Source organism: Crinia signifera, chromosome 7, assembly GCF_055691185.1.
Source record: "Crinia signifera chromosome 7, ASM5569118v1, whole genome shotgun sequence".
NCBI lineage: Eukaryota > Metazoa > Chordata > Amphibia > Anura > Myobatrachidae > Crinia > Crinia signifera.
Genome location: NC_139223.1, coordinates 165,238,093 through 165,251,951, shown reverse-complemented (window position 1 = coordinate 165,251,951; position 13,859 = coordinate 165,238,093). Strand labels below are relative to the sequence as shown.

At 43.2% G+C, this 13,859-nt stretch overlaps 1 protein-coding gene across 1 annotated transcript in view; it reads left to right on the top strand.

Annotated features, from left to right (window-relative positions):
• PTH2R (parathyroid hormone 2 receptor) overlaps positions 1-13,859 on the top strand; it is a 188,715-nt gene that overhangs the window by 171,354 nt on the left and 3,502 nt on the right. Inside the window, exons 10-11 of the mRNA XM_083154236.1 lie at positions 5,167-5,261; positions 13,331-13,469. Of these exons, the coding sequence (XP_083010362.1) occupies positions 5,167-5,261; positions 13,331-13,469 (234 nt within the window). The remainder of the gene's footprint in view (positions 1-5,166; positions 5,262-13,330; positions 13,470-13,859) is intronic.

Here is a 13,859-nt window from a genome sequence, read left to right as displayed (position 1 = left end):
CATAGGACATACACAATGTAGTACATACATACATGACGTAAGACATACAGGACATAGTACATAATGGACGTAGTACATACACAACGTTGTACATACAGGACATAGGACATACATGACGTTGTACATACATGACGTAGTACATACATGTAGGACAAACACGACATAGGACATACAGGACGTAGGACATACATGACGTAGGACATACAGGACGTAGGACATACATGATGTAGTACATACAGGACATACAGGACATAGGACATACAGGACATAGGACATACACAATGTAGTACATACATACATGACGTAAGACATACAGGACATAGTACATAATGGACGTAGTACATACACAACGTTGTACATACAGGACATAGGACATACATGACGTTGTACATACATGACGTAGTACATACATGTAGGACAAACACGACATAGGACATACAGGACGTAGGACATACATGACGTAGGACATACAGGACGTAGGACATACATGATGTAGTACATACAGGACATACAGGACGTAGGACATACAGAACATAGGACATACACAATGTAGTACATACATACATGACGTAAGACATACAGGACATAGTACATAATGGACGTAGTACATACAGTACACAACGTTGTACATACAGGATGTAGGACATACATGATGTAGGACATACAGGACATAGGACATACACTACGTAGTACATACAGGACATAGTACATAATGGACGTAGTACATACACAACGTTGTACATACAGGATGTAGGACATACATGATGTAGGACATACAGGACATAGGACATACACTACGTAGTACATACAGGACATAATACATAATGGACGTAGTACATACACAACGTACATGACGTAGGACATACAGCTGGTGCTGTCAGTAAATCATGAAGGTCAGGGCAGAGTTTCCTAATCAATGATTGAATGTTGTATGAGGAAAAGCTGCATCATCAGATGCGTGTACGCCTCATGCATGCACATGCATCCACAACTGTGCGTGCATGCAGAGCATATGCCATTATGCAGAACTCTACACTGCACATTGTTTTACACTGCAGTTATACGAACCTAATAACGCTGCACAAAAATGGTGGAAAATGAAGATCTGCTCCATGCACAAAACAGTAAGAATGATTTCACATGAAGTCCCAGCTACAATTATCTGCAAAATGTGTCAGATTTATGGGTTTACTGTGAGTTACTAATTAGGGAGGTGCGAGTGAGCCTCCGGCCAGACCATGGTGTGATAATCAGAGTGCAAATTACTGCCTGCTTGTATATGCAGCCCACAAATACTGGGGAGATTTATAATTATTCTACAGAGATTTTGAGTTCAGCAAGGACACCCCCCCCCCCTGCACACACACCCCGCACACACGCACCGCACACACACCCCGCACACACACACACCCGCCAACTCTAATTCTGTTGTAATAAGATGTTGTGCATAAAAAGTTAAGTAAATGTTGCAAAAGTTTTCTTAAAAGATTATGGAACTGTAATAATATATTATAATTCATATGTTGCAAATGCAAGTGTAGCAAAGGGTGCATCTCGTAAATGACAGCAGACGCCCAATGGGGGGACGGGGGACTAATGAGTATAATAGGGATGTAAAAGGTGTAGAGGTTTGTGCAGGCCCCAGACGTGAGCTCCCTCGGCCAATGGCCCTTATTCTGATCGGTGCGGCCGGAGCCGATTATGCGGCCAGGACCGTGCATGCGAAACCCCGCCTTCCATACGGATCGCCAACTCCGTCCGTACGCGGTAAGAAGCTGTCCGAACGGACCGCAAGTGTATTTTTCACGGAATACGCCTCCTCCATCTAAGGGAACCTCCCCCATCATTCGATGGTCGCAGACCATCGAATGCAGGACCGAGTGATCCGCCAGCTCCCGCAACCTCAGACCACACGGGCATTTCTCCGTGCAAAAGCAGGGATCTGGGCGGGCAGCTGACATCCGGCGATGTCATATGTCCTCCCCCTACACGTGCGTCACGGCCGCATTACCATACGTACGCCCAGCGTTTTCATGGGAACTCCAATGAAACGCGGGGCGTATGCATATGGTAATGAGCCCAAATAGCCCTTCACGCCCCTCTCCACCCCCTGTTGGGAGTGTTCACATATCATGCGGGATTTGGCCGTACGCCCCGCTCGCACATGCGCAGAGACGCCTCTGCACATGCGCAGACACAAAACATCGGCGGCCCGAACACACGCGGATATATCCGCACCGATCAGAATAAGGGCCAATGTCTCCCCTGCCGAGGCACGCACAGCCTGACTGACAGGCAGGGGGCGTTCTGGGGTGGACCACCAGTGTTTTATGAGCGTGCCCACAAAAACGATGGACACACCCATAGAAATGCTGGGCGGGCAGAACGCAGGTGTCTCCCTGCTGCAAGCTCCGACCAGAGGAGGAGAAATCCTTAGTAATTAACCATAGAATAATTTGTCCTCTGTATGGGTGCTAGCAAATGTATGTGTACGCGTACGCAACCCTGCATAGGTGGGCGGGGGGATGCGCGTTCAGCGGTGCAGCATTAATCTGCCTGCTGGGCTCCGAACACGCACAGACCAGCGAGAAGATCTGAATTGGGCCCATAGTGTATGGAGCTTTAAGGTGCCCATGCACGTTGCGATAACAGAGTGCAATACGACGGATCGGGCGCATCGCACTGCAATGCATGCGTTTTGCATGCTATTTGCGTGTGTTGCAATGCAATCCGTGGGCAGTACAAAAAATATGTGCGCCACATACTTTTTGCACTGTGCGATGCCATGCCCGCGGGAGCGCGCATCGCATTGCACATTGCTTATCGCAACATGTATGGGCACCTTTAGAGCTGAGACACTGAACAGGGAGCTGTCCTCGGTGCTGAACCCAACCCTGCAGCACAAGGTGAGGGGTATTGGGTCATAGGTGCATGTCGACACTCCCCTTGTTGACCTTTTTACTGTTGAATTAGCCCATTTCAACCTAATGCATGTGTCAACCTAATGTCTCTGTTGACCTAATCCCACTTCAACCTTCAGACATGTCGATCTTCATGCATGTCGGCCTTCAGTGGTCAATCCTATGCATGTCGACCATCCCCATGTCAGCCTAGTGACTGTATTCCTAAGCTGAGGTGCCCGGGAATGCAGAAGTCAGACCTGTAAAACTGATAGGGGTGCTGTCCTTAGTGCTGAAACCAGCCCCAAAACATCTATAACTCCAACACAGCTGTAATAATCACAGTTATGAGAGGAGGGAGACGAACCTGCATCCATTATTTACCAAACAGGAAGTTCTCATTTAGACACCGCCTCAGGGGAGATACAGGTACAGGTGAGTCAGCCCATTTCAGAGTAGACGTCGTCATTCACTGTGAAAAGACTCCTGTTTAAATATAGAATTCCGATTAATGATGCCAGTATAACACATTATTCTCCCCGATGAGCCATATAACATAAATTACAGCAACTCATTCAAGATCATTTCAGTTCAGCTCTGTACCAACCGCTATTTTCTTCTCCTCACTAAAGTCCTGTCAATGAGGAGAGAGATAAAGTATGCAACGGTACAAAATGGGGGTTATTGTACACCCCACGCCCCCGCCTACTGTCCTGGGTGTGTGCACCCAGCGATCCAACTATTCGCAGTGGGTGCACACACCCTGCATATGCTCGTACACAGAAATGTGCAGTAACAAAACATCGCTCCCCGCCCTTTGCGAACGGACCTGAATGAGGTCCAATATATTGTACCAGTGCTTCCCAAACTTTTATTTTGAATCACAGCACCCCTATTACCAGAATTTGTTTTCACAGCCCCCCTGTACCATACGTTTCCTATTTAGAAATGTAAAAAAATAATAATAATATTAAATGAAGTAGATTGTGTTTATACTGTATGTCATCCTTCGTTTTAATTATTGGGTGAGGGAGAAGATCCACTTTTGTTTGTCCACGTAGGTTGTGATTGGCAGCCGCTAACATTGATTTTGCCTATTTCATTGACCATAAACAATTTGAATTGTTTGAATTCTAGGCCACCAACCCGTGGCACCCCTGCAAGTGTCCCTCTGCACCCCAGGGTGCCATGGCAAACAGTTTTGGAACCACTGCTATATACGCTTTCATTCATCGGGAGAAAAAAAAACCCACTCAGTTACGGAAACATTAACATATTAGGATTTATCCAAAAAATGACTAAAAAAGGGAAATGAGAGACTTTCCCCTGCTCCTTCTCATCAGTGATTGTGTAGCCCTCAGATAACCTATTGTATACCATTACTGGTTACTGATGAGAGATTACTGTCACTAACCTAATTCTGCTTTGTTCCGGCTTCCCTATTAGAGGTAATGAATATTCTCAGTCTGGTTAGAAACATTGTTACTCTCTAATTTACAAACTAAAGGGCTTGTAATTAAGTGCATAAAGGTTTATACGTACATAGATATTGTCATAGAGCTCCAGGTGCAAGTACGATGTTTCAAACAAAAGGAGGGGACCTTGGACTGTACACCCTTATTATAAGAGGCTTGTAGTTGCACACATCAAAATTGAGGATTTTATCATAATTTTGGGGCAAAACTATATGAACCCACTAACCACAACCAGGTATCCTCATCTGGTGGGTCCCTAACACAAAGGTGTAAGTCAAAGGTGTCACACTAGAGGTTACCAACATTTTGGTCCCCAGACTTTGAAGCTATGGGCACCAAAGGGGGGGTGGGTGGTGGTGGTTGAGGCTAAAACACAAGGGGAGACTGGGAGACTTGGGGTGGGTATGAGTCTTAAAGACATGTGGGGGGAAGCTGAGAGAATCAGTGGGAGTGATGTTGAGAGATACAGCGGTATGATTCTGAGAGACACAGGGAAAATTAGCTTCTGGCTCCCTTAAGTACCCTAGCCCTTGTGGACTCTCAGTTGCCCTTATGGAGGTATGGGGGTGAATAGGAACAGCCAGGGGGGAGACGCCAACAAAAGGTAAGGCTCCCCTACCTTAAGTGCAGAGGCCCCCGCTTAATCTGACTACTTCCCTTTGTAACGTCTAACTCAGAATCAATAACAATCTACTTACAAAAGACCTTAATCATACATTATTCTTACCCTTATTTGTCTGAACTTTGACACTGCATTAACCACATTTCTTAATATCTTTTCTATCTTTTAGTTAAATTTTATCCTGTTCCTGAACACAGTGCGGGTTCTGGCCACAAAAATCTGGGAATCAAATGCAGTTGGTTATGATGCCAGAAAGCAATACAGGTAGGAGGATGTCTGAGAATGTGCAATTATCTATACAGTATATTATCTATATATATGTCTAGTATCCGTATGAAGGCTAACTCTCCTCACCTCTATGGGGTGAAGTACCAACAATGACCACTAGAGGCCAGTGGAGGGACCATTACAATAGGAAATATTACAATAGAAAATCCAATGTACAGAATTGTACAGGAGTGCCTGCTAGCCAGCCTACAGGATCGCCAGATTTCCTGAGCTGACGGACAGGAGCTCCGGAGACGGGGATGTGCGAGTGTGTAAGACGCAAGGTGGCGGTGAGCTGCTTCCCTGCCCATCTCCGCTTCAGAGGGCGGCGGAGGCTTTCGATAGAATGGGGTGTGCGAGAGCGTCTCGTGTGCACGATTCCCCTTCTGCTGAAAGGCAGCGACTGGTGATTGGTGATTCTATCTACTGTATATACACACACACACGCACATATATACTGTATATATACAGTAGAACAGAAGGTAGGCGGTACTCCGGCGACTTGAAAGAATTTCAGAGACCTGTTACTGTAATCAGTAACAGGTCTCTGTCTGAAATTCTTTCAAGTCAACGGAGTGCCGCCTACCTTCTGTTCTACATTGGGGGATTGCGAGAGATTGCCAGAGGAAGGCACCCGGTGCAATTACCAGGAGCTGAGCTGGGGAGTGCCGGCCTAACACTGCATATATACAGTATATATGTGTGTGTATACGTATATATATAAAACACATGTACAGTACACACATATATAAACACATGTACAGTAGCCACACTCATCGTTCCAGCGATCCAGCCACTCCCATTAGTTTGGCGCACCGATCTAACACCCCCGGTGTGGATTCGCTGCACAGCGATATTAGCGCTTTATGTGTTTCTACTAGCCATGAGAGCAAATTATACGCACACGCATGGCATCGGTATCACGCCAATCGCCACGGAAGGTGCACATGCTAATTGGCGCAGTAACAATGAGCCTGGCTGCATTTGTATGTACGTTGTTCCTAAATTATTTTACCAGGGATCTCGGATAATCCTCTAAATCTGTTCAGTAACATTTTCTCCAAGTCCAGATAAATCCAGAATGCACCAATAATGAAATCACATAGCGTCAGTAAATGTAAAGTAATGTATTTTATAAAATTCTGACAACGATAATATAAATATTTTTTTTGTCTTAAATTTTGAGGAATATGTACTCTGTCTATTAATATTTAGCAATAATAATAATAAGAATAATAATAATAATAATACATAAACCTAATAACGATAAACACTACTTGTAATGCTACTCAGAGCTCTTGCAGTACATGACGAGACAGCTCAGAGGCAGGAAATAATCAGACACCACAGGCAGCGAATTGACGTGCATACCACTGACGATATTCTGACAATTGCTATGCAAATTTGCACCAGACAGAGAATACACAGGCTGCAAACACATCATAATATACCCCTTTCACATCACACTTTTAAAACAGTATATTACCGGTTTTTTTTCCATTTTAAAACGTTTAAGGCTGCAATGTGAAAGTGCCAGAGTTGATTTACCGGTTAAAGTTAACCGGTATTTCAACACGGTTAAAAAGCACAGTCCTACACGTTTCAAAGCCGTTTTTTAGGCAGTGTGAATGGCTCTATTTCAATGGCTTGAAACGTGTCCCTTGGGGGTTAAACGGGTTGAATGTTTGAATGGTTTTAAATGATTTTTAAAACGGTTTTCACCTGCAATGTGAAAGGTCTCAAGGCTCAGACCTGTTTTAAAGTCCCATTTAAGAATACCGTGTCATTACCCATTTCTGCAATGTGAAAGCAGTATTAGTGTATTGTATTTGTCTGTCTATGTACATTTATATAGATATAGAGATTTGAGAATGGTTATACAGTACAATATATGGACCCGGGCATAAGGCTAGATATTCAGTAATGTTCTTTGTTTAATATTACAGAGAACTGTATATACTACAGAACATTACAAAATAATAGTAATAATAATCATAATAATAATAATAAAAAAAACTGCTACCTTCTGTGTATCTCTATAGGGGAAATATATTACCCAAATCGAATTATCTATGCACGTTACATCTGCCCCACCTGCAGTGCACATGGTTTTGTCCATTTGAGAAGGAATTTGCCTCTAAGAGTAAACCAGAATAAGGCCCTACAGCACCGTTGCCTATAGCGACCAATCAGATTATGTTTATCATATTCTAGGATGTAATTTTCTAGGATGTAATAAAGATATAATAGACCTGGTCTAATGGGTTGCTATGGCAACGTCACCTATTTTCATTTTTAGAAGCCTTGATGAATTGACCCTATAATACCTGACTTATAGGAGTATACGCAATTAGCCAACTGTACTGTTCAAATGCTCGGTAATATCTCACTTTCGGATCACTTATAATTCATGTGGTGTGACATAAAGAGCTGGGTAAAATGTATCAAGTCATTTCATTAAAAGTGTTTTTCATGGTCAGTTGACTTTAATATATTAATTTGGTAGTTTCTTAGTAACTTTTACTAATTGCACTGCTTAATAACATGAGGGACTGGAAATATCCAAGGGCTGGCAGTCGGTAACATGTTAGACTACCATAATAGGTCAAACCTCCTGTCCCTTCAGAACGATGTGCATCATCCTCAGCATCATCATCACAATAATAATAATAATAATAATAATAATAATAATAATAATAATAATAATATTAATATTAATAATATTTGCCCCTATTCATAATATATTATCACAGTATAAATATTATGCTTTTGTAATTTCTTCAATACCAGCAAGTGGGCCCTCCAAATAGGAATGGGTCAATTAATGTCCTGACTGACAGCCCAAGAAGTTACCCTGACCATTCACAAAGAATTGTTTGGCCAGAGGTTTTAGTTGGCGTAGGACACAATGGCCATTCCCCGGTGGTTGAGAGGGAAGGTCTCTCACGCCAGCAGCAGCCTCCTTCGCAGCACAGATTAAGTCCTGGATGACTCAGCGCTGTGAACTTGATGGTGTGTGATTGCGAATGGTTTTTCGGAGCTATGCACATGAGTAGGAATTTGTGTGTGCGGGGTGGCGGCAGGCGGCGTTTTGCTGATCCCTGGGCTCCGTAAACTCGCAGCCCAGCAACCAGGTCGGAATAGGGCTCTTATGTGCTTGGGTAGAGTCTACTGGAAACATTGTACTGGTTCTCTACCGTCCTGGTAGTAGAGGAGCAGTGCAAGTGGGCCGCAACTTTATGGTCATTCCTTTGTAGCCAAAGTACCAATATAGAGTTCATCATACACTATTAAAATTCCAAATACAGGTAGAAGTATGAAACTGCAGTGGATCTTCTTATTCACACCAAGCATCTTCTGCCGTATAATGCAATACCCTAGGTCAGCGGTTCTCATACTGTGGGTCCTGACCCTAAAGTGGGTCCCGACCTTCTCAGCATGGGGTCGAGACTCCATGATGCTGACCGTCAGGTTAATGATTTTTCTAATCTGTCAGTGATTCAAGGAGTCTGAAAAATTGGTTGAATTTTCTTTTATTTTAGACTCCTCCCATAATTTTGTACCTCCACAATGCTGCCATGTATGTGCTGTCTGCTGACTACACGTGTGATGTGATGGGTTATGGTATATTAGACTCCTCCCATCACTCTGTGCCTCCACAATGCTGCCATGTATGTGTTGTCTGCTGACTACACATGTGATGTGATGGGTTATGGTATATCAGACTCCTCCCATCACTCTGTGCCTCCACAATGCTGCCATGTATGTGCTGTCTGCTGACTACACGTGTGATGTGATGGGTTATGGTATATCAGACTCCTCCCATCACTCTGTGCCTCCACAATGCTGCCATGTATGTGCTCTCTGCTTACTACACAAGTGATGTGATGGGTTATGGTATATCAGACTCCTCCCATCACTCTGTGCCCCCACAATGCTGCCATGTATGTGCTGTCTGCTGACTACACGTGTGATGTGATGGGTTATGGTATATTAGACACTTTCCAGCACTCTGTGCCCCCACAATGCTGCCATGTGTGTGCTGCCTGCTGACTACACATGTGATGTGATGGGTTATGGTATATCAGACTCCTCCCATCACTCTGTGCCTCCACAATGCTGCCATGTATGTGCTGTCTGCTGACTACACGTGTGATATAATGGGTTATGGTATATCAGACTATCACTCTGTGCCTGCACAATGCTGCCATGTATGTGCTGTCTGCTGACCACACGTGTGATGTGATGGGTTATGGTATATTAGACTCCTCCCATCACTATGTGCCTGCACAATGCTGCCATGTATGTGCCGTCTGCTGACTACACGTGTGATGTGATGGGTTATGGTATATTAGACTCCTCCCATCACTCTGTGCCTCCACAATGCTGCCATGTATGTGCTGTCTGCTGACTACACGTGTGATGTGATGGGTTATGGTATATCAGACTCCTCCCATCACTCTGTGCCTCCACAATGCTGCCATGTATGTGCTGTCTGCTGACTACACGTGTGATGTGATGGGTTATGGTATATTAGACTCCTTCCATCACTCTGTGCCTCCACAATGCTGCCATGTATGTGCTGTCTGCTGACTACACGTGTGATGTGATGGGTTATGGTATATTAGACTCCTCCCATCACTCTGTGCCTTCACAGTGCTGCCATGTATGTTCTGTCTGCTGACTACACGTGTGAAGTGATGGGTTATGGTATATTAGGCTCCTCCCATTAGAGATGGGTCGTTCGCGAACGAAGCATATCTTTTGGACGGATCACTTAAAAGAGTGAGTGTGCCGCCGATCCCGAAAAGGTGAACCATCATTCATTAACTTTGATTTTTTTTGTTGATTACGGTGCTTAGCAAGTCAAGTACTGGGGAAATCTCGCGAGAGCTACTGACCTCTCGCGATATGTCATGCTTCATTATAATGAAATTAACCCTTTTTTCAAAGTGAGCCGATGATCCGTCCGAAAGATCCGATCTTTCTTCGGATTGATCACTAGATCCCAGCTCTTTTTAGAGACCCGTTTTGCCCATCTCTACCTCCCATTATTCTGTGCCTCCACAATGCTGCCATGTATGTCCTGTCTGCTGACTACACATGTGAAGTGATTACCTTCTGCAGTTACTTGCTGGGGTCCTGTCATTATTTTTATTGTCTGATTGGGGTCCCAGAGCAAAATAGTTTGAGGACTTCTAGGTAAATAAGAGACTTTTATATCTTCTTAGTGCCTACAATTCCTCTGCAGACATTTCTTACTGAATATAAAGCATTTAGGAACCTTTTTGGAAGTGGTATAAAAAAATATTGATATATGTATTATACAGAATATTCTATAAGTCTACTATAGCGGAAATTATCAGAGTTCAGAACTAAAAGAAAAAGAGATGTAAATAATCTATACTGCAAACTGGAACAACAATGAGCCACAGGCTATAACAAACATACAGTACATTAGAGACCCCTTCCATGCAAGCCCTGCTACCTTACTGATACTAAAGTAATAGGGGAAATATTAGTGATTAAAAGAATATTTGTTTTGGATTCTGAATCGACCAATCAATGAGCAATTTCTATCAGAGAGGCTTAAACGTTAAGTGTTTAGATCAACGATTGATTGACTGATGACATTCAGGTAAGGACCGAACAAATAGAGGCTCAAATCTCTTCGTAGCTTGAAGAGAGAATTTACAAATAACTTCCGTATCCGTCACCGCACAAATATGCCATCAAATGCAACGTTCAGTTATCTCCGTCTTGCTCTATCTAAGAGAATAAATAAATATCTAGGAAATCAGTTTAGCATTCATTAACTTCTAAACAAGCCGATGGTAATTGAAAAACATATCAGGCAACGCTAGCCGGTCTTTAGAAGAAATGAAGAACATTTTCAGGGAATCAATGAGAAAAGTCCCCAGAGATGATTCCATTTGGATTGATTTACAAGAAACTGACGGCTTAGTTCTGCCAGTTCCTTCCGTGCGGGGATGCTGGGCGGAGAGAGGGGAAGCTTTGATATCACATACAGCCCGTATTAGCTGAGGCCTGACTAATAAAAACCGAAATGGAAATTTCTCATTTTCTCAGTAGGATGCCTAAGAGTGAATTTTGTAGTAAGAATGTAATTCCCATATCCAGGTCATTTAGCCTAAAGACTACATTTTCTTGGCTCTAGTACTCTGCTTTAAAAACTGTTCAAAGTTCTTCCCATTTCACACTGTCTGGTCTCCCCATAGGGAACTCCTAGACTGATGCAAAGTTGGAAGTGTATTGGGAAATACAGTATATTGGGCCTAGATCAGCATGGATTTGTAGTTAATGTAGATAAAAAGTACTTGCCTGCTATCAAAGAGTCTCTGCCAAGGCTGAAAGAACAAACGTCTCTTGCAAAACTGTGAATGCAACACAAGTAGCAATGCAATCGCAGAACCATTCCAAAAACCAAACCATTGAATAGTTTTTGAGTAATGGGGCCAATACATCTACTGTGTTTCAGGGCAATCCTCGATCCCCTGAATACCGTACTGGGTGATCAGGGATATTAAACAGGCTTAAAAGTTTTATTTCACTAATCCCTGCCGGGATTGCGGAATCTGGACTTTTTTTACATGCTTAATGTCCCTGATCTCCCGGTGGATCAGCAGTCGTCGATGCCCCTCAATTGACACATCCGGTCAGCAGAGCAGCTGGTAGGGGGATCGAAGGATTGAGTTGTTTAAATCTAGGGCTTCAACTAATCTACTAAAGAACTAGGCTGGAAGTGGTCATCCTTGACATCAGAACCACGCCTGCATACGATTTGTGATCTCAGGGTTTACTTGTTCTGTCTACATTTATAATGACATGAGAATAATAATATGGTCCTAATGTCATCATGCAGCGTGTTGGCATGTTTTATATGTTGACATTGACCATGTTAACATTGATCATGTTGATGATGATGATGATGAAATGTCAACATGCCTGGAATGTGGACAAAACAGTGGGTTAAATGGTGCAGTGATCTTTCACCTCTGTTCAAGCCGTGTACGGTGTCTTCCGTTTCTGATACCCCTTTCACACCAGAACCAAATTACCGGGTTAAAGATTTTCAACCCGAGAATTTGTTCAAAACCACAGGTTTTTCTTTGGTGTGATAGGGTCAACAATGGTCTTAAATCCCGGCATGCCGACCCTACTCTTGACCAGGGTCGGCGTGACGGGATTTAAGACCCGTGTTAACCCTTTCACACCACAGCAAATTCCCAGGTTGAAAAGCTGAAACCCAGTAATTTGCGGGTGGTGTGAAATGGGGCCAGGTTGCACCCGGAAAAATTACCTGGCATTCAGGTAATTGCCGAGTGGCTGGTGTAAAAGGGGTATAAGTGGTACCAGGTGTTGCAGAGATCTTGTACTCTAACCCTAATCCTAACCCACATCCTAAATGTAACTCTAACACACACCCGTCATAGTTAATCCCTAATATCATCATTCTGTAGAATGTCATGATTATCAATGTTGACAATTCTGATGTTGACAATATGAACATGTCAACATTCTGAAGTTGTTGACAAATTACATTTCAGCATTTTTGGTGTTGGCATTATGATTGTCAAGGTTTTGGAGGTCAGCATAGTGACTGCATCCCACTATCATCCCTTATGAGTCTTATACCTGCCCCTCACCCTACTCCCTTCCATATTGATCCCTGAGAACGTGCTCTGCATCCATGGTCAGGAAGTAGAAGGTAAGAGAAATTGACCAAAGACTTATTTTATTTTAGAATAATTTTCCCAGAATACTTTATGAAAAAAAAAAAAGGAAGTCACTGGTTGGCCACAGGGTGCTACATATCATAATTCCTTACTGTAATTTAGGGTTCCTGCTGGCTCACAAACCAAAGCTTGGCAGCGGAGAATTAGAATAGTTGTCCAAGGTCACTGCTCTCCTCAAGCAATATATGTCTTCTATCAGCAATTGATATTTGTGTGCAATAATTAGTATATGGCATTCAGTGATTGACGTACGTAGTTTATATTTCAGGGTTAATAAAGTTAGTTCTTTTCTTCTTCTTTTGTTTTTAGGAAACTGGCAAAATCCACATTAGTTCTAATCTTAGTATTCGGTGTTCACTACATTGTGTTCGTCTGTTTGCCGCACACATTTACCGGTCTCGCCTGGGAGATAAGGATGCACTTTGAACTATTCTTCAACTCATTTCAGGTGATTGACATAAATGTATTGACATTTAAAATATATTAGTTTTAGCGCAATGAGTATGGGTGTGATTACATATAGCCTACAAGAACGTGTTCGCAATATTGACGCGGCATCTTGACTACTTCCAGGAGACCGTTGTCAGAATCCTGACATTAATGAGGATGCTGTAGTCGGAATCCAAACTGCCAAGGGTGCCAAATATTAATATGCGCATTGCCGTTGGGTTAGGGTTAAGTGCTAGCAGTAGTGTAACTAAAAATACTGCGCCTCACCACCATAAAAGTTTCAGGCAGTTATTATGGATTCTAGGGGAAGCCATTTTGGGAGTGACACTGTTAAAGGGGCAGAAGTGACAGACCCTGGCGGCCAGTGACAGGAGGGAAAGGAGTGGGA